Source organism: Oryx dammah, unplaced genomic scaffold (assembly GCF_014754425.2).
Source record: "Oryx dammah isolate SB20612 unplaced genomic scaffold, SCBI_Odam_1.1 HiC_scaffold_27, whole genome shotgun sequence".
Lineage (NCBI taxonomy): Eukaryota > Metazoa > Chordata > Mammalia > Artiodactyla > Bovidae > Oryx > Oryx dammah.
The window spans coordinates 28405961-28425981 of NW_024070211.1; the positions used below are offsets into that span (position 1 = coordinate 28405961).

Genomic DNA, 20021 nt, shown 5'->3' on the forward strand with positions numbered 1-20021 from the left:
AATGCCATTTGCAGCAACATGGATAGACCTAGAGATTGCCATATTGAGTGAAGTAAGTCAGACAGAGAAGGAGAAATATCATATGACCCCTCTCATGTGTGGAATCTAAAAAAAAGAAAAAAAGATACAAATATACTTACTTAAAAAACAGAAAGAGACTCACAGACTTGGAAAACAAACATGGTTGCCGGGGGAAGGGTTGGGGCGGAGGAATAGTTAGGGAGTTTGGGGTGGACATATACACAATGCTATATTTAAAATGAATAACCAGCAAGGACCTACTGTATAATACATGGGACTCTGCTTAATGTTATGTGGCACCTGAATAGGAGGGGGATTTGGGGGAGAATGGATACATGTATATGTATAGCTGAGTCCTTTCTCTGTTCAACTGAAACTGTCACAACATTGTTAATCGGCTATACCCCAATACAAAAATTAAAGAATAAAATAATTTGTATCCAAATCACGTCATCTGTCAACAAAGATAGTTTTAATTTTTTCATTAAAAAAAATCATACTGAAATTCTTTCAGAGCATAACAAAAGAGAGAATGCTTTCTGATTGAGTTTATGTGGTCTGCCAAACATTTAGAAGAAAGCATAGAAGAAAATCTTTCTGAGTTTGGGGTAGGCAAACATTTCCAAGATCAAAAAAAAGCTTTAGCCATAAAAGATAAACTTAATAAATTGGATTTCCTCAAAATTAAACATTTTGCTCTTCAAAAAAAAAACACTATTAAAAAATTAAAATGACAAGCTCAGAGTTGGAGAAAATATTTACAAACCATTCATCTGCTAAAGGAGTTGTATCTGGAGGTACTAGGGATTCCCAGTTGGCTCTGTGATAAAGAATCTGCCTGCCAGTGCAGGATGATGCAGGAGACATGGGTTTGATCCCTGGGTTGGGAAGATGTCCCTGGAGAAAGAAATGGCAACACACTGCAATATTCTTGCCTGGAAAATTCCATGGACAGATTAGCCTGGTGGGCTACACAGTCCATGGGGTTGCAGAGTCAGATGTAACTGAGCACACACGCATCTGAAAGTATTAAAGAACTGTGTTAATTAGGGAAGAGTAAATATTTTTAGACATTGTGTTGATTTCCAAATGCTGGTGTAACAAATCACAGCAAATCAAACTTAGTGCCCCCAAACAATTTTGTTATCTTATATTTCTGGAAGTCAGAAGTCTAAAATTAAAATGTCTGGACTTCCTGGTGGTCCAGGTGTTAAGATTCTGCCTGCCAATGCAGGGGACACCAGTTCGATGCTTGGCCTGGGAAGATTCCACATGCCACGGGGCAATTAAGCCCATGTGCCACAGCTACTGAAGTCCACAAGCCTAGAGCCCACGCTCCACAGCAAGAGAAGCTGCCGCTGTGAGAAAACTGAGCACTGTGACGAGAAAGCAACCCCCACTCTCTGCAATGAGGAAAAGCCCACGAGAAGTAGTCAAGACCCAGCAGAGCCACAGATAAATAAATAAATATTTTTAAAGAAAAAAATAAATAAAATGACAGCAGATCTCTGCTCCTTCTGGAGGTTTAAAGGGAGAAAACACACTCTTACCTTTTCAGCTTCTAGAGGCTGTTTGCATTCCTTGGCTTGTGGCTCCTTTCTTGAATCACTCCAACCTCTAGCTTCCAATGTTATATCCTCCACTACTGATGCTAACCCTCCTGCTTCTCTCTATGAGGACCTTTGTGATGATGTTGCACACACTCAGAAAATCCAGCATATTCTCCCCGTTTGAAGTGAACCAGTAATTCTAAAAGATGTATATTGAATTATTTAGGAGTGAAATGTCATGGTGTCCGTAAATTACTCTTAAATACTTCAGAAGCAATTGTGACAAAATCTTAATAACTCTTAAGTCTGGGTGATAAGAATATTCATGCTTCATGTTTATTCATTTGAGTCTTCTCATTTTTAATATTTGAAAACTTTCATAATAAAATTTTAAGCTTAATGAAAAAGATATTCAAATGTCTAGAGCTTAGGAAGCTCACATATTAGCTTGTAACTAAAAAAGTGTGGAAGCTGTGAATCAGTTAGTTACTTCAGTAGTTAGTTATTGCAATAGCTCTGTTAAATTGGGTACAGTGATTTGAACCAGGATGATGGCAGTGGATGCGGAGAAGATTGTTGTGCATATACTTAGCAGGTCAAACCCATGATGGTTGGAAATTTTAAGGTAGGTAAGGGTGAAGTAAGTATCAGGAAAATCAAAATAGACTAGATTCATTGAATGCCAGCTGTCCAGTTGCTGTACCTATTTAACCCTCACGACAAATCTATGAGGCAGGTGCATTTCACACCAGCATTTTACATGCAAGCCCTCTCTCCAACCTTGGGACTGGGAGTAGAGGCAGTAGTCCTTGGGATCTGTTTTATTAAGAGAGCAGTGGGCTCCTAGGAGTAGGTTTGGGTGGCTGTGGGGCCGGTAGGAGAAGCAGGGGCTCGGTAGGCGTAGGCAGGGGCAGGGCCCGCCAGCGATTGGCCCAGCTGTCAAGGAGGGGGTTGTGTAGATTCAGTCTGGCTAGCCAGCGGGTGGGAATCGACAGCCCTGCGCAGTCCCTCCGGCAGCTGTCTGCCATCTCTTCGACTTAGGTGGGGAACCAGCGCAGCAAGCCCGGGAGGATGCAGCGCCCGCTGTGGCTCGGGGGCTTCCGGTGGCTCTGGCTGCTCGTCTGCTTCCTGTTGCTGAACAGCCGCCTGGGGGGCTCCAGCGACGTTAGTGGTCACGGTCAGGAGGAAACCTGGGTGGGGTGCGGGCAGGGCCAGAGAGCGGTTCTGAGTGAAGTGGGTCTGGGGACCTCAAGGTTAGGAACTTCGGAGGAAAACAATGTGTTTGGGGAGTAAGAAAAGAAAAGTGCGCGGAAGGACGCGCAGGCTTGGAGTGGGGCTCGGTGTATGGGATCTGGACCTAAGAGAAGCCGACTCAGGGGAAGATGGGGAATTAGGAAGAAGGACGTAAAAACACAGGGGCACAGGGAAGTAAAACTGGCAACTGCGGCCACAAGAGAAGCAAGACTTGCCGAGGAGCGGGGGAAGAGATGCCTATGGCTCAGGAATAGTCAGGGGCCAGGATCTCTGGACAGTAGGAGCAGGGACCCCGGGTATCCGGGCCCTGGGAGAAGACTGGGCCGAGGGATGAACCAAGGCTTCTTTGTAAGCCCCTGGAGCCTGGTGTTTGCGATCCAGTTTCCGGGAAGAATGGGAGGGCTAGGCTGGGGGAAAAGAGGATGAGGCAGAAAAGGTCCATCTTCTTCCTCCCCCTTCACTGCACCATCCGAGTAGACCATCGCTGACTCATATTTGAGCAGCGGGAGACCGACTGCGCAGACTCGAGGATTCCAGCACCCGGAGCTTAGGGCAGACGCTGCAAACTCCTAAACTGGCGCCAGCTCTGCTCGCCCGATTCTTGGGTTTAGAGGCCAGTGCAGAGGACTCACGAAAACCTGTAGGAGGAGGCCAGGGGGGTGAGGGTGGGGAGAGGGTAGGACCCTCAGGCTTCTTAGGGATGCCTAGCTCTCTTTACAGCTCAGAGCCTCCTCCATGCCAGGATGTGGCCACCGCTCAGCACCGCGGACAGCGCCAGGTGCCCCTGTAGGTTTGACTGAGGGTGCCCGGGTCCCCACTTTTCCTGTCAGTTCTGGGAGCGCTGCCCCAGAGTACGATCTCTCCTTCCAAAAGTTATTTTCCTTCTCAGTATGACGTTTTCCTCCTTCTCAAAGCCAGGGAAATAATAGAATCCATTTAAATGGGGAGGAGAATTTCCTTTCCATAATGACTCCTGGTAATTCCACCATCAGAAACAAACAACACAACCTTCTCCCCCCTCCCCCAAAAAAACTCAAAGAAACAAGCAAACAAAAAAACCAGACTCCAACCCTACCCCATCTACTTGGAATGAGAAAAATGTGTATAGCATTAGGGATTATCTCTGTCCCCCTTGCCTTCCCTTATGCCCAGTTGCAAATTTTAGCCTTCAGGACAAGGATCCAGACACTCAAAACCTATGCATACCAATACTTTCTTCCTATAAAGATTTCAGGACTCCTCTCCAATCCTCATGCATGTGTGCTCACACATGCTCACACACTCAGTTGTGTCCAGCTCTTTGTGACCCCATGGATTATAGCCCACCAGGCTCCTCTGTCCATGAAATTATGCAGGCAAGAATACTGGAGTGGGTTGCCATTTCCTCCTCCAGGGGGTCTTCCTGACCCAGGGATGGAATGATTCTTTACCACTGAGCCACACTCCAGTCCCCTTCAATCCCCTCCAGGCTTTAAAGCCTTCCCTAAATGCAATTCCCCTGCTTTCCATGCCTTACTTGTTCACCTGATTATCCATTTATGTGTGTGGCTTTTTGAGTATCTGCTTACCTCACCCTCCATGGGCTGCTCTTTGCCTGTGAGCTTGGCTCTTATCTGGAAGTTGGTACCAAAAGTGAATGAGGTGGCAGGGGTTAACAAACAGGGAAGGCGGTGATGGGGGGAGGAAAAAATAAAAAGGAGGACCTGAAAGGAGGAGGGGGTCAGGTGAGGGGGACAGGGACCACTGAACCCAGGGGTGACAGTGGAAGGAAGCTGCTTTATTTCAACTGGAATTTGGAAGGCTTCTAGTCAAGCTCCTTTCTCACACCACTTTTTGCCCTCAGATGGTCAGAGTCAAGTGGGAGTGGGGCAGCTCTGGCCCCTCCCAGGATTTACCAGCCCGGTCTTCAAGCACTTGCAAGTTTTACTCCAGCAGATTAGGCCCCACGGTGAGTAAGAGCTAGAGAAGAAAGGCTGGGGCTTTGTCACATGCAGAGGTATAGTGAAGGGCTTTTGATCTGAGAACAGGCTTTCTCCCCCTAATGTCTCTGCTTGACTCTTTCTGTCATGTTCACCTCATGGAGAATGGGGAGAGACCAGAATGGGGATGGACCTGGAAGGGCAAGCTGTTTGCCCTCAAACTCCTGGAAGGGCCCAGCACAGGCTTCTAGAAGAAGCCCCTGGAAAAGGTCAGCATTTAACCCCTTCAGACTAGCCCCAACTCCAGGCACTAACAGATTTTTTCCAGAACCAGGAATCCTTGAATTCTCAGCCAGGAAAACATACATACACACACACACTTAAGCCTCTGAGTAGGAAGCATAATAAATTGTATGACAAATACAGAAGAGGAAGGAAGGGAGTGGGAAGTCCTTTGAAGACAGATGGTTAACCCTTTCTTAGAAGGGAGTTTCATGAATGAGGGAAGAGTCAGATAGGAAATCTGGCCAGAATTCATATTACTACTATCACTACTGATGTCTAATATGTGTATAATGCCTTAGCACAGTCATTCTCAACGTGCATCCTCAGACCAGTAGTATCAGCATCACCAGGAAACTTGTTCAAAATGCTAATTCATGACCTTCACCCCAGAACTCCTGAATCAGGAACTCTAGAAGCGAAGAACAGCAATCTGTGCTTTAACAAGCCTTGCAGAAGATTCCGAAGTACCCTGAAGTTCGGGGATCACTCACTGCCTTAGAGTTTTCACAGCACTTTTCACATCCCTAATCTCATTCAATCCTCACAATAGTATCAAATGAGTTAGCAAAAAGAGTACTGTCTAATCCTAGCAGAATATTTATTACATGCCAGGCACTGTGCTAAGCAACTTTTATGTGCCATCTCATTTAATTCTCTCCACAAACTGTGATTCTTTGTCTTACTTGGAGGGAAAGGGGGAGTGTTTGCTTCACCCTGGTCCCTGGTGGGCCGGCCAGTCAGAGCATCCCAGGTATTAATTCACCACATCCTTTCACCCTGCAGGTTTGTTCTGGAAGGATGACATGACCCAGGATGTGATGACCCAGAAGATGGGTCACACCAGCAGACTCCATCCTGAGGATCCATGTGTGAGGAGTGGGCCAGCAGCCTTCCCCACCAAAACCCCGGGGGTGAGGTGTGTGAAGCTTATGGTCAGCCCATGCTGTCTAGTGGAGAGATGGAGCAGGGAGGGAATGGGTGTTCAAACTGCAGGAAAGAGCTGCCAAGTGTACTCTGTGAATGATTCAGAGGTCCTGTCTGGGATCTGCAGGAGAAAATTCCATGAGCCATTAGTGACCTGCAAAGGCAGAGGAGAGGGTTTCTAGCAAGCCTAGGTCCCATTTGTCACCCTCATCTCTTCTAGGGGCAAGCAAGAGGAGAAACTTCGACTCCTGTTCCCCAAGGTGAGACCCATGTGTCTTCTTAAGACTTCTAAAGCCCTGACTTTGAATTCTATCTCTTTTTTTCTGGGGCCCTGACACCCTTTTCTGCCTCCTTCTTGACTTCTGGCTTCCCTCCTCACAGAGCCCAATGGTCAAAGTGAACAAGGATCAATGCTTTACCTCCAAAGTGGTTTCAAAAGCTCTGAAACATGAGGTGGCCAACCCAGTCAAGGTGAGGGGCTCTCACTTTTTCAGGGGAGGTTGGAATTGCCAAGGACATGTTTAAGGGAAGGAGGCAGGTGTGAAGGAGAGAATGGGTATTGGGCTGTGAACAGAGAAGCTGAAGAAAATACCTCTCCCAGTTGAAGGGTACCCCCACTTTCCTGCCTTTCTCCAACTACTTGTGAGCATCCATGTAAGAGATTGGGGGCATGATGCAGGTTCCGGGCATCTCTAAGGATCATCGCATACAATCATGCATCAGTATTGGGTTTACAATAGACATGGGAAATTGCAGAGTTTTCAATATTAAGTAAAAGGTCCTCCTTTTCTCCACACACTCCCTTGTATACAGGAAGTGATAGCAAAGCTTCTTCGGATGAACAGGAGAGAGAGTCCAGAAGCCTTCAGCAATTCCTGACTTTGCTCTACTTTTTACCCTGGGCAAGTCACCCAGGCAAGGCTCTGGGTTACTTCCCTGGAGGTTTGAACTGTTCAGAATCCAGGTTGAAAACACCCATCTAGCCCTCCCATCTATCTTTACATTTGAGACTTTGAGGCCTAGGTTGGTCCAGCGACTTACTCAGGGCTGCATAGGAGGTTCTTGGCAGACCCAAGACTGGACCAAGGTCTCCTGATTCTTAATCCTTTCCATTGCACAGCTCCTGCCCTTCTTTCTGCTCAGACACTGCAGTGGGGGTGGGGCTGCCCCAGACATCAGACTTCTCCACATTGACAAAAGTCTTTTTTTTTTTTTTGGACTAAGATACAAATTATAAGAAGGTGGTAGCCAACAGAAGATATGAAGGAAGGGCCTCACAGGAAGAGGACAACACAATGAACAAGTCTGGAGACAAGGATACCATGGCATGTCTGAGGAACAGATGGGAAAGTCAGTGGTAGAAGATTAGGTTGGAGAAGTAGGTCCAGGGTTGACCACACACTGGCTCATAGATCTTGGTGAAAGTTTGGATTTTATTCCAAGTGTAGTGGCAAGTTGACTGGGAGATTCTGAGGAGGGGGATATTATAATGTGGTATGATATTAAGAGGTCACTCCAGTGATATCGGGGATGAATTATAAGGAGAGTGAGAGTGAACAGTGAGACCTGTAAGGAGCTGATCAACCTGGTCTAGGGGAGACAAGGGTGTTGGCTGTGGAGCTGGCTCTCCAGAGGCAGTCTGCACCTCTGGGGAATTCCAGTCCCTCATGCTCTCCTAGGAAACCACTTCCCACTCATAGGATGGCAGCTGGGCTTCCAAAGCCTGGATTCTTTGCTGGGTCCACACACCCAGAGCTGAGTGACAGACCCACCCTGAAGAACAGGTTGTTGGAGAGCTTTTGTGAAAGCAAATAAGGTGCTGCTGTTCTTCTCTAGCCCAAGCCCAAGGGAAAATCACGGGACAAGAGCTCTATGAATTCTGTGTGGGAGTAAAGGTGACAGGCCCTCAATCGATGGGCTGAGTCACCGCAGGCTGACTCAAATCAGGCTGTTAGAGGCATCTGGGGGAGGAGTAGGTGAGAGAGGGGCCACCTCCCCACGTGCTGATTCCGATCCTTTGCTTCTGGTTTCAGGGCTTCTTTGAGTTGCCCCCCACTGTGGGCCACAACCTTGTCGCCGACTGACACCTCATGTGAAGCCTTTTTGCCCCAGTGCCCTCCGTTGCCCTCCAGAGGGGCAGTTCCAGGGTGATCAAAACCTGGATCAATAAAGTGACTTTGATGCGAACACTCTGTGACTTTCCTTGAGGCAGGACGGGTCAGGTTTGGATGTGAGAGAGGTGGGGCCAGAACAGTGACTGGGGTGAGGAGAGCACAGCTCTCCAGTGCTGCGGCAGAGTGCTTCTGCCTTGTTTTCCTTCCAGTGACCATTCCTGAAGTGAGGATAGTAAGAGAGGGACCACAGCTGGAATGGCAGCCTTCTTTACACATATCCAGCCATGCTGTGTGGCCCAGCTGCCCATCCTTCCATGTCATTGGAAGAGACCCCGATGCTGGGAAAGATTGAAGGGGCACGAGGAGAAGGGGCCGACAGAGGTTGAGATGATTGGATGGCATCACCAACCTGGACGGGCCTGGACTCTGCTGTTTTATGAGGGTCTCTACCTCCAGTATTATAGCCCCTGCCAGGGCTGCCCCACTCTTTGTGATCCCCAAAATTAACACACGGGTGCTACAATCAATGTGCACACATGTTAAATGATATTTTGCTGACTCTTCCCAGTTTGCTCCTGGTAGCTTGTTGTTCAGTTGCTCAGTCATGTCTGACTCTTTTCAATCCCATGGACTGCAGCACCCCAGTCTTCCCTGTCCATCACCAACTCCCAGAGCTTGCTCAAAGTCATGTCTATTGAGTTGGTGATGCCATCCAACCATCTCAACCTCTGTCAGCCCCTTCTCCTCCTGCCTTCAATCTTTCCCAGCATCAGGGTCTTTTCCAATGAGTTGGCTCTTCACATCAGGTGGTCAAAGTTTTGGAGCTTCAGCCTCAGCATCAGTCCCTCCAAGGAATCTTCAGGATTGATTTCCTTTAGGATTGACTGGTTGGATCTCCTTGCAGTCCAAGGAACTCTCGAGTCTTCTCCAACACCACAGTTCAAAAGCATCAGTTCTTCGGTGCTCAGCCTTCTTTATGGTCCAGATCTCACACTCATACATGACTACTGGAAAAACCATAGCTTTGACTAGACTGCTCTTCGTCTGCAAAGTAACGGTAGCTTAAAAATCTTACAAGGGAGTGAGTGATCTGATCATTCATACTCAGCCCAGTCAAACACCAATTCTGGTCCTATTTGCAAAGCTTTATACTTTCAAGGTACTCTCAAACTCATTTGACATTCCCAGATGTAAGCACATGGGCAGATAACAAGATTTTGTTCCTCTGAAGAACTGGGATTTGGCCACACATCTCATCCAATTAAGCAACCCAGAGAAGTTAAGTGACTAGTTCTTGATGACACAGAGTCGTGGTCATGCTGCTATTTTTTTCCCTCTCCGCCTCTACTTGGTGTGTTCAGGAAGTGTTTCTAAACCCAACACTAGACCAGTCACATTCATTTGTACCTAGTTCTCATTAAACTGGGCAACTCCTGCACTTACCCACATATCCTCCTTATTCATTCCCTTTTTATTTCTAAGAAGGAAAATGGGGAGAAAAAGATAGGTATTTTTTAAAAGGAAGGTAAGTTTAGTTCTTATTGCAGAGGAGCAGGTTATATGATTTGGATGATATAATTTGATAGAAAATGGGAAGCCATTGAAGGTCTGTTGAGCAAGGGAGTGACACCATGAATGCTGAGCTTAAGAACAATCTCACATTTCTGTGTAAGGATGGACTAGAGACTGGGAAAGAGGTGGAAACATGCCAGAAAGACTGCTGAGATACTGTGGCATGCCACATAAGGACCTGAATTTGAGTCAAAGAGGACATATAAGAGAGATAGTTTGAAGGATAAATTAATAAGCCTTGGTGACTCTTATGGGTTGAATCCTGTCCCCCCTAAAACTCATATGTTGAAGTACTAATCTCTTGTACCTCAGAACATGACGTTATTTGAAAATAAGAATGTTATAGATGTAAGTAATTTAAGATGAGATCATTAGGGTGGACCCTAGTCCAGTATGATCAGCTTCCTTACAAAAAAAGGGAATTGGAGACAGACATGCATAGAGGGGAGATGACATGAAGAGATACAGTGAGAAGATGGCCATCAATAAGCCAAAGAGACGGGCCCTGAATAGATCCTTACAGCCCAAGAAGGAACCAACTCTCGTAACATGTTGATTCTAGACTTCTAGCCTCCAGAACTGTGAGACAATAAATTTCTATCATTTAAGTCCCCAGTTTGTGGTACTTTGTTTCAGCAGCCATAGGAAACTAATTCAAGTAACCTTTGTTTTTGTTAGAGATGTTCTGTCTCAGTGAATAATGGACATCTGGATGGCTGGTCAGGGAAGAAAAATGGATGTTCTCTTAAAGCGTAAAGCTAGCCTACTCAAGGACATCAAAACGGCAATGCTCTCCTAAGTCATTACTTATTGCCTGCATGTCTGATTATTTTCATCAACATATAAGTACACTACAATATCTCCTTTGTTCAGTTCAGTTTAGTTGCTCAGCTGTGTCCAACTCTGCGACCTCATGGACTGTAGCATGCCAGGCTTCCCTGTTCTTCACAAACTCCTAGAGCTTGCTCAAACTCATGTCCATTGATTCAGTGATGCCACCCAACCATCTCATCCTCTGCCATCCCCTTCTCCTCCTGCCTTCAATCTTTCCCAGCATCAGGATCTTTTCGAATAAGTCGGTTCTTCACATCAGGTGGCCAAAATATTACAGCTCCAGCATCAGTCCTTCCAATGAATATTTGCAACTGATTTCCTTTAGGATTGATTAGTGTGATCTCCTTGCAGCCCAAGGGACTCTCAAGAGTCTTCTCCAACTCCACAGTTCAAAAGCATCAGTTCTTCCGTGCTCAGCTTCCTTTATAGTCCAACTCTCACATCCATACATGACTACTGGAAAAAACATAACTTTGACTAGATGGACCTTTGTCAGCAAAATAATGTCTCTGCTTTTTAATATGCTGTCTAGGTTGGTCATAGCTTTTCTTCCAAGGAGCAAGTGTCTTTTAATTTTATGGCTGCAGTCACTATCTGCAGTGATTTTGGAGCCCAAGAAGATAAAATCTGTCACTGTTTCCTTGTATCCCCATCTATTTGCCATGAAGTGATGAGACCAGATGCCATGATCTTAGTTTTTGAATGCTGAAATTTAAGCCAGCTTTTACACTGTCTTCTTTCACTTTTATCAAGAGGTTCTTTAGTTCTTCACTTTCTGCCATAAGGGTGGTGTCATCTGCATATCTGAGGGTATTGATATTTTTCCCCACAATCTTGATTCCAGCTTGTGCTTCATCCAGTCTGGCATTTTGCATGATGTACTCTGCATATAAGTTAAATAATCGAGGTGACAATATACAACCTTGATGGACTCCTTTCCCAATTTGGAACCAGTCCGTTGTTCCATGTCAGGTTCTAACTGTTGCTTCTTGACCTGCATACAGATTTATCAGGAGGCAGGTAAAGTGGTCTGGTATTCCTATCTCTCTCTCTTTTTTTTTTTTTTTTTTTGGCATAGAACAGTAAACACCTTTATTAGATGAGCTAAGACAGGAGGGAAGAGGGTTTATTTGCCTTTCCGGGCCTTGATCTCCCTCAGATAGAACTCGAGCTCTTTTCCCTCTAGCACACAGCCGTGTGCTCGGCCCCACTGGCCTGGTCTTGAAGCGATGCATGCAAGAAGCTTGCCCTGCTGGAACTGCTCCTCTAGAAGACTGCTGATTTTCGCGTTCTTTTTCCTCTCATCGTATTTCTTCTGAATTTTCTTTGATCGTTTCTTGTTTAAAATCTCTTCCTCCTCAGGAGTCAGCTTGGCCCCCTTCTTGCGGCACTTCAGGGGCAGTGCATAGTGGGACTCGTACCACTGTCGGTACGGTGTGCTGTCGATAAGCACAATACAATTCTTCACCAGGGTCTTGGTACGGACCATTTCGTTGTTGAATGCATTATAGACAACATCGATTATTCTTGTCTTGCGTGTACAACACTCCGAGCCCCAGGAGAAGTTCCCCACGTCCAGCCTCAAGGCCCGGTACGTCTTGTTGCCTCCCCGCCCAAGGACTGTGTGTATGCGACGGGGCCATTCTTTGTGTTGGAGCGGGGCGTCCCAGCTCATACTTCCGCTTCTTGTGGTAGGGCTTTCTCTTGCCCCCGGTCTTACGGCGCTTGTGCCAGTTGTCCCGAGAGATGCCTGCGTGTGGGGGCGGGAGCCTGAGGCAGGGAGCCCGGAGCCGAGGCCGCTAGCCCCACGCCCCACGCCTGCGGTTGCACGCTCAGCTCTCCAAGGTTAGCTCCCCCACAGCGCAGTCGGGAGGTCACAGCATTTCCAAGGTGTCATCATGCACATGCGACGCAGCCCAGACCCTTCCCGTCCCGACCCCGGCAGCCATAATGGTGCCGCTCGCGGCCCCGAGTTCTGCGGCTCCAGGAATGGCCCTGGAACGGTCCCGGTGGCCCAAGCCCGAGCACCACCCTCCTCGCGGGGGTTCCGTGTCCGGGGGCCCGGGAGCCCTGGCTGCCGGCTGGGCCCCGAAGCAGGATGGCGCCGGAATCTGGTATTCCTATCTCTTTAAGAATATTCCATAGTTTGTTGTGATCTACACAGTCAAAGACTTTAGCATAGCCAGTGAAGCAGAAGTAGATATTTTTCTGGAATTCTCTTGCTTTTTCTGTGATCCAACAGATGTTGGCAATATGTCCTAAATTTATTTATTTTTTTCTCAATTTCTGCTTCTTTTGGTAATAGTTCACTAGATAATTCACACCATCCACCTGCTGACAATTTGTCTTAATCTGGTTCCTCCTCAAATCAAAGCCTGAAGTAAGGGTTTACCTGGGGATGATGTAAATTAGGATTAGATTTCAAGATGAAGACTGAGAGAATGCTAAGGCTGAAATGTGGGGACTCTCTTAGGCATCAAGTATAGTGCACCTCAGAACTGTCCTCTGAGACAGAGAAAAGGAGAGTATCCTATAGGCCCAATCTCCATTAGATCAAAGGTTTCACTGTAAGATGCTAAACTTCATACATTCAGGTTTTTCTTGCATGAGAATGTCTGAGCAGATTCCCATGGATACCTAAAGCTGTGGTAACAGAGAGGACCCAGGCCAAAAACAAAAGATCTGCACTGTTTTTGCTGGTGGGTCAAGTGGTATCAACTTACATCTGTATGTAGGTGGTGACTGCAGTGATGGCTAGAGTTAAAAGGTAACCCATGATGATGCAAAATGGAGCAATAAATGGTGTCTGATATACCTTAAAAGCTGGCTGGGAAAAGTATCCAAAATCTTCTTAAAAGCACTAAGAAACTAGCAAAAGACCAAAAATATGATAAACTTGGGTCAAGATCCAGGAAAGGAACAGAATCCAGAGGTGGTAAACCCAATGTTCACAGTTGCTTTGGCCTGGGGAAATTCTGCATTTTAGGAAGCAGACAAAAAGCTGATTTAGATAGCCTGTGGAGCTAGAGGAGCAGGTATCAGTGTCCAAGCCCTTGAAAGGAAGAACTGCTCTCTGTTTTGATCTGGGACCAAGAAGCAAACTTTAGGAATAAGGAGAAAATGAAGTCAATCTACCCTTACTCAGATTGCATCGTGTATTAAGGTTAAGGTTGTACCAGATCACTAGTGCTTTTAGGCACCTGTAGAAGTAAATTAAAATCCTCTAAGACTTTAAATTATTTCTACAAATAACCTTTCAAATGCCATACTCTGCACGATAGATAGGGCTTCCCTTGTGGCTCAGTGCTAAAGAATCCACCTGCAATGCAAGAGAGCTGGGTTCATCCCTGGGTTGGGAAGATCCCCTGGAAGAGGGTATGACAACCCACTCCAGCGTTCTGGAAAATCCCAAGGACAGAGGAACCTGGCGCGCTACAATCCACGGGGTCACAGAGCTAGACACATGAAGTGACTTAGCATGGCCCAGCACAATAGATAACAGAAACAGACCGGCAATCCAATGTTTCCAAAGCAAAGCAACTGTGCTTTATCATGTTTAAGTATATAAATGCCAAATTGTAATTTTTGACAAGGATCTAGAAATCACAGAAAGTAATATTGGAAGATTTTTTTTTTTTAATGAGTCAAACAAGTCAAAATACATGAGGCAAAAACTGATAAAACTGAAAGGAGAAATAGAAAAATTACCTTTTATAACTGAAGACCTCAACACTCCTCTGTCAGAAGTTGATAGATCAAGCAAGCAGAAGATCAGTAAAGATATAAATGACCTGAACAGAACAATTATTTGATTTGATCTAATTAACATTTTGGCAAAGGAAATGGCAATCCACTTCAGTATTCTTGCCTGGGAAATTCCATGTCCATGGGTCAAAAAGAGATGGACATGGCTGAGTGACTATCACTTTCACTCTAACATGTAGAATGTACCATCCAACAGCAGCAGAATATGCATTCTTCTCAAGCTCATATGGACTGTCCATCAATACAGACCACCATAAAACACACCTTAACAAATTTAAAAGACTAGAAATCATAAGATACATTCTTTGACCACAATGGACTTAAACTAGGAATCAATAACAGGAAGATAGCTAAAAAATCCCCAAATATCTGGAAAACACCTTTTAGACAATCCATGAGCCAAAGAAAAAAATCTCAAGAAAAATTTTAAAATATTTTGAAATAAATGAAAATGTAATTTATCACAATTTGTGAATGAAGTAAAAGCAGTACTTAGAAGGAAACTTATAGCATTGCATGCACACATTAGAAAATAAGAATGATCTAAATTCAATAAATTAAGTTCACACTTTAAGAAAACAGAGAAAGAAGAGCAATTGAAGTTTAAAGCAAGCAGAAGGAAACACATAAAAATTAGAGCAGAAATCAAAAAACTGAAAACAAGAAAATAATAAACAGAAATCAATAAAACTCAAAATTGGTTCTTTGAAAAGAAAGAGAATTAAATAAAAATTCTAAAACTTAAAAATGTGAGAACCCAAATTTTAAATTAATTGAATAAATTTAATAACGGATTAGAGACAGCTGAAACAGAACTGGTGTACCAGAAGATAGGTCACAAGAAACTTGGTCCTTCCCTCCCAAAATACAAAGGGGCAAAGGGTGGAAAATGCAGAAAGAAAGGGTAAGAAACAAAGAGGATTCAATGAAGAGGTCCACTATTCATTTATTTGAAATCCCAGAAAGAGAACAGAGAGAATAGGACATAAGCAATATTTTTAAAGATTATGGTTGAAAATTTTCCAGAACTGTTAGAAGATATCAACCCACTGATTCAAGATTGGCAACAAATCTCAAGCAAACTATTAAAAAATAAAAAACTAAAACTAAAGCAAAAAATATGATGAAACTGCAGGAAAGCAAAGACAAAGGAAAAAAATTTTTAAAGCAGCTGTGAATTTGGTGGAGGAGAGGATTACTTTCAAAAGAGCAACATTTAGTCTGATAATTGACTCTAAGACAGCAGCAATAAAAGCCAGAAGACAGAGAAATGATATCTTAAGTGTGTTGAAAGAAAATAACAGTCATCCTAGAATTCTATAACTAGCAAAATTATCCTTCAAAAGGAAAGAGCTCCACTTCTGTCTGGGTTGCAGGGAACTGGAAAGATAAAGACTCTCATTCTAACAAGAAGAAGATAGCTGGCTTAACCACAGTATCTTTTTTTTTTTTTTTTTTTTTGAGCACATCACAGGAAATGTCTGGTGTACACAATAAGACTTCTAGGGTGCTGGAAATGTTCAGTTTCTTGACCTGTATTACATGGGTGTTCATTTTGTAATGATTTATTGAGCTGTTCCCTTTTGCTTTATGCATTTTTCTGTTTTTTATGTTTCACAATTTACAAAGTTTTTAAAAAGGAAATAAATGGGATAAAGTGATAAAGATAGCATGGGCAATTGTGGATGGTGTAGGGAAGACTTTCCTGAGTATATTTTATTATGGGAGTTTGATCTTTAAACAATGCAAATATTTTACATATTCAAAAAATAAAAGTGTAAAAATAAAAAGCAAATCCTAATACTGAAAACAAACAAACCAAATTATATATCAGATTGGTAAAAAAAAAAATGACTAAACAAACAAAAGAATTATTTCAAATGACTTTAGAACACAGTATTTTGATGGCATGGGAAATAGATGGGGAAACAGTGGAAACAGTGTCAGACTTTATTTTGGGGGGCTCCAAAATGACTGGAGATGGTGACTGCAGCCATGAAATTAAAAGACGCTTACTCCTTGGAAGGAAAGTTATGACCAACCTAGACAGCATATGAAAAAGCAGAGACATTGCTTTGCCAACAAAGGTCCGTCTAGTCAAGGCTATGGTTTTTCCTGTGGTCATGTATGGATGTGAAAGTTGGACTGTGAAGAAAGCTGAGCACCAAAGAATTGATGCTTTTGAACTGTGGTGTCGGAGAAGCCTCCTGAGAGTCCCTTGGACTGCAAGGAGATCCAACCAGTCCATTCTAAAGGAGATCAGTCCTGGGTGTTCTTTGGAAGGAATGATACTAAAGCTGAAACCCCAGTACTTTTGCCACCTCATGCAAAGAGTTGACTCATTGGGAAAGACTCTGATGCTGGGAAGGATCGAGGGCAGGAGGAGAAGGGGACGACAGAGGATGAGATGGCTGGATGGCATCACCTACTCGGACGTGAGTTTGGGTGAACTCCGGGAGTTGGTGATGGACAGGGAGGCCTGGCGTGCTGCAATTCATGGGATCTCAAAGAGTCAGACACAACTGAGTGACTGAACTGAACTGAACTGAACCCTAGGGGTTATAAGGACAAAATAAACTACCCAAAGTCTTAGGTATATTCGCTGTTTTATTAGGAGAGTAATATTTATATTATTTGCAAATTATTGTGTGCATATTGTAGGATCAAACATATAAATTATTGTGTTGGTGTTATTAGAAACCAAATTTTTCAGTATAATAAAGAGATACAGGTATAAAATTAAGAGGTCAGTAAAAAATCACAGCTAAATTTTAATTGGAAATAGTGTGAGTGAGGTGTGTGTATATGTGTGAGTGTATCTTTATATCCTAAGTCTATGCTCTGAAAGGACCTAGAAGCTACATCAATAATCTCAGTAGTCATTATGACCCCTAGGACCCAGACTGTGGTCCCTAAAATCAGTTTTTACTAAAAGCTACCAAATCTCTGGAGGAATGGCTGCTTCCATGTCTAGGGCAAGGAATAAAAAAGATTAACACATCTTCAATTCAGTTCAGTCGCTCAGTCATGTCCAACTCTGCGATCCCCTGAACTGCAGCACGCCAAACCTCCCTGTCCATCACCAACTCCCAGACTCCACCCAAACCCATGTCCATCAGTCGGTGATGCCATCCAACTATCTCATCCTCTGTCGTCCCCTTCTCCTCCTGCCCTCAATCTTTCCCAGCATCAAGGTCTTTTCAAATGAGTCAGCTCGGGTGGCAAATAAGTTTCTAAACAGTAATATAAAAATTATCTACAAATATATTATTCTATAATACAAAGCAAGGAAAGGAGCTTTAAGTGATTAATTGGATGTTTCAAAAGGAAACAAGAGCCAGTTTAAAAAGGCTTTCACTTACTTACTTCAGGACAATTTTTATATTACTGTGATTGACTGATACACACTGAATATATAAAAATCCATACTTCCATAGTAATGCTCAAACAAGAAAAGTGATAACAAATATGTTTAAAAACTTATTTGCCACCCTTGACAGTAACTGTTATACCAAATCATTACTCTGCAAATGAATAGTTAAAGAGAAGAAACTACCTTCTGAATTCTGAATTCTTCTTTATGAAATAAGATCAGCTAAAGGAAATAAGATCTGGTCCCATCAGTTCATGGGAAATAGATGGGGAAACAGTGGAAACAGTGTCAGACTTTATTTTGGGGGGCTCCAAAATCACTGCAGATGGTGATTGCAGCTGTGAAATTAAAAGACGCTTACTCCTTGGAAGAAAAGTTATGACCAACTTAGATAGCATATTCAAAAGCAGAGACATTACTTTGCTGACTAAGGTCCGTCTAGTCAAGGCTATGGTTTTTCCTGTGGTCATGTATGGATGTGAGAGTTGGACTGTGAAGAAGGCTGAGCGCTGGGAGGGATTGTGGGCAGGAGGAGAAGGGGACGACCGAGGATGAGATGGCTGGATGGCATCACGGACTCTATGGACGTGAGTTTGAGTGAACTCTGGGAGTTGGTGATGGACAGGGAGGCCTGGTGTGCTGCAATTCATGGGGTCACAAAGAGCTGGACACGACTGAGTGACTGAACTGAACTGAAACTGAACTGAAAAGAATGATAGAAAATCATGATTTTAGTCAAGGATCATCAATGAATGGCAAAACCATTAGGTGAAAAGTTGATGGGGGACTAGATATTCTCACAGGGCCATAATATCTTTCGATGGATTGCATCCATACTGGTCACAAGAGGAAAATATAACTTTACCGTAGAGATCTGGCTGTCTCTACCTTAAATCAGTGATCAATTTTAGCATCACTTAATAGTGAGACAGCCAGACACTATACACTTCCTGAAATAACGCGATTGGAATCATATGGCACCACCTGTGAATTTTTTGTTTTAAAATATTTTTACCTGATCCAATCAAGACTTAACTCCTATTTTTCAGGAAATACAGGGGCTACACAGTATACATACAGAGGAAATACAGGGAAACATATCATGAGGAAACAGTCAGACAAATTCGGAAGGTGAGGAGTTAGAAAACCTGACCTGATCTCTTCCACAAGAAACTGTCAAAAATGGGGGGTGGGGGTGGTGAGGAAAGCACTGTTTATGCTAATTTAAAGAGAATTAAGAAATATAACCAAATGCAATGATGGTCTTTGATTGACTGCTATTTTGAACAAAACAGCAGAAAAGGGGCATTTTTGGAAAAGTTTGAGACATTTGAATGTGAACTGAGTATGAAATGCTATTCAGAAATTATTGTAAATTTTGTTAGGTCATAATGGCAATTTGGTGGTATAGGAAAATATGCTTCCCTGGTAGCTCAGCTGGTAAAGAATTCACCTGCAATGCAAGAGATCCCGGTTTGATTCCTGGGTTGGGAAGATCCCCTGGAAGAAGGAGAGACTACCCATTCCAGTATTGTTGGGCTTCCCTGGTGGCTCAGGTGGTAAAGAATTTGCCTGCAATGTGGGAGACCTGGGTTCAGTCCCTGGGTTGGGAAGATCCCATGGAGAAAGGCATGGCAACCAACTCCAGTATTCTTGCCTGGAGAATCCCATGGACAGAAGAGCCTGGCAGGCTACAGTCCATGGGGTCACAAAGAGTCAGAACACAACTGAACAACTTTCACTTTACAATGTCTATTGCTTACTTTTAAGTACTAAAAAGAAGTAAATATAGCAAAATAATAACTGTTAAGTCTAGGTGATGAGTATATGAGTATTTACTATGCACCAGTGTCAGACTTTATTTTTTGGGGCTCCAAAATCACTGCAGATGGTGACTGCAGCCATGAAATTAAAAGACGCTTACTCCTTGGAAGAAAATTTATGACCAACCTAGATAAAAGCAGAGACATTACTTTGCTGACTAAGGTCCATCTAGTCAAGGCTATGGTTTTCCCTGTGGTCATGTATGGATGTGAGATTTGGACTGTGAAGAAGGCTGAGTGCTGAAGAATTGATGCTTTTGAACTGTGGTGTTGGAGAAGACTCTTGAGAGTCCCTTGGACTGCAAGGAGATCCAACCAGTTCATTCTGAAGGAGATCAGCCCTGGGATTTCTTTGGAAGGAATGATGCTAAAGCTGAAGCTCCAGTACTTTGGCCACCTCATGCAAAGAGTTGACTCATTGGAAAAGACTCTGATGCTGGGAAGGATCGAGGGCAGGAGGAGAAGGGGACGACCGAGGATGAGACGGCCGGATGGCATCACGGACTCGATGGATGTGAGTCTGAGTGAACTCCGGGAGTTGGTGATGGACAGGGAGGCCTGGCGTGCTGCAATTCATGGGGTCGCAA

At 44.0% G+C, this 20021-nt stretch overlaps 1 protein-coding gene, 1 non-coding gene and 1 pseudogene across 3 annotated transcripts; 1 reads left to right on the forward strand and 2 right to left on the reverse strand.

The window, feature by feature from the left end:
• Positions 1–2519: 2519 nt before the first annotated feature.
• RESP18 (regulated endocrine specific protein 18) lies at positions 2520–8140 on the forward strand. Of its 2 annotated transcripts, XM_040228268.1 has the most exons (7): positions 2529–2748; positions 4669–4773; positions 4909–5013; positions 5813–5945; positions 6174–6213; positions 6335–6424; positions 7987–8140. In XM_040228268.1, the coding sequence occupies exons 1-7, from the start codon at positions 2643–2645 to the stop codon at positions 8035–8037; spliced, it is 630 nt and encodes a 209-aa protein (XP_040084202.1). In that variant the 5' UTR covers positions 2529–2642; the 3' UTR covers positions 8038–8140. The 2 variants fall into 2 exon arrangements, with proteins under 2 accessions (XP_040084203.1, XP_040084202.1); XM_040228269.1 differs by lacking the exon at positions 4909–5013 and having other exon boundaries at positions 2520–2748.
• A 3385-nt stretch (positions 8141–11525) lies between these two features.
• Positions 11526–13249, reverse strand: LOC120854098 (annotated as a pseudogene).
• LOC120855199 lies at positions 12299–12378 on the reverse strand. The gene has a single exon (XR_005719169.1). It is a non-coding gene; the product is annotated as a small nucleolar RNA SNORD55/SNORD39 (small nucleolar RNA).
• Positions 13250–20021: the final 6772 nt, after the last annotated feature.

Excerpts from the sequence above, each read along its gene's own strand:
- RESP18 (XM_040228268.1), top strand. The coding sequence starts at position 2,643 with ATGCAGCGCCCGCTGTGGCTCGGGGGCTTCCGGTGGCTCTGGCTGCTC. Across the intron at positions 5,014-5,812 it reads AGAAGAAGCCCCTGGAAAAG|GTTTGTTCTGGAAGGATGAC; the intron begins GTCAGCATTTAA and ends TTCACCCTGCAG. Across the intron at positions 5,946-6,173 it reads ACCAAAACCCCGGGGGTGAG|GGGCAAGCAAGAGGAGAAAC; the intron begins GTGTGTGAAGCT and ends CATCTCTTCTAG.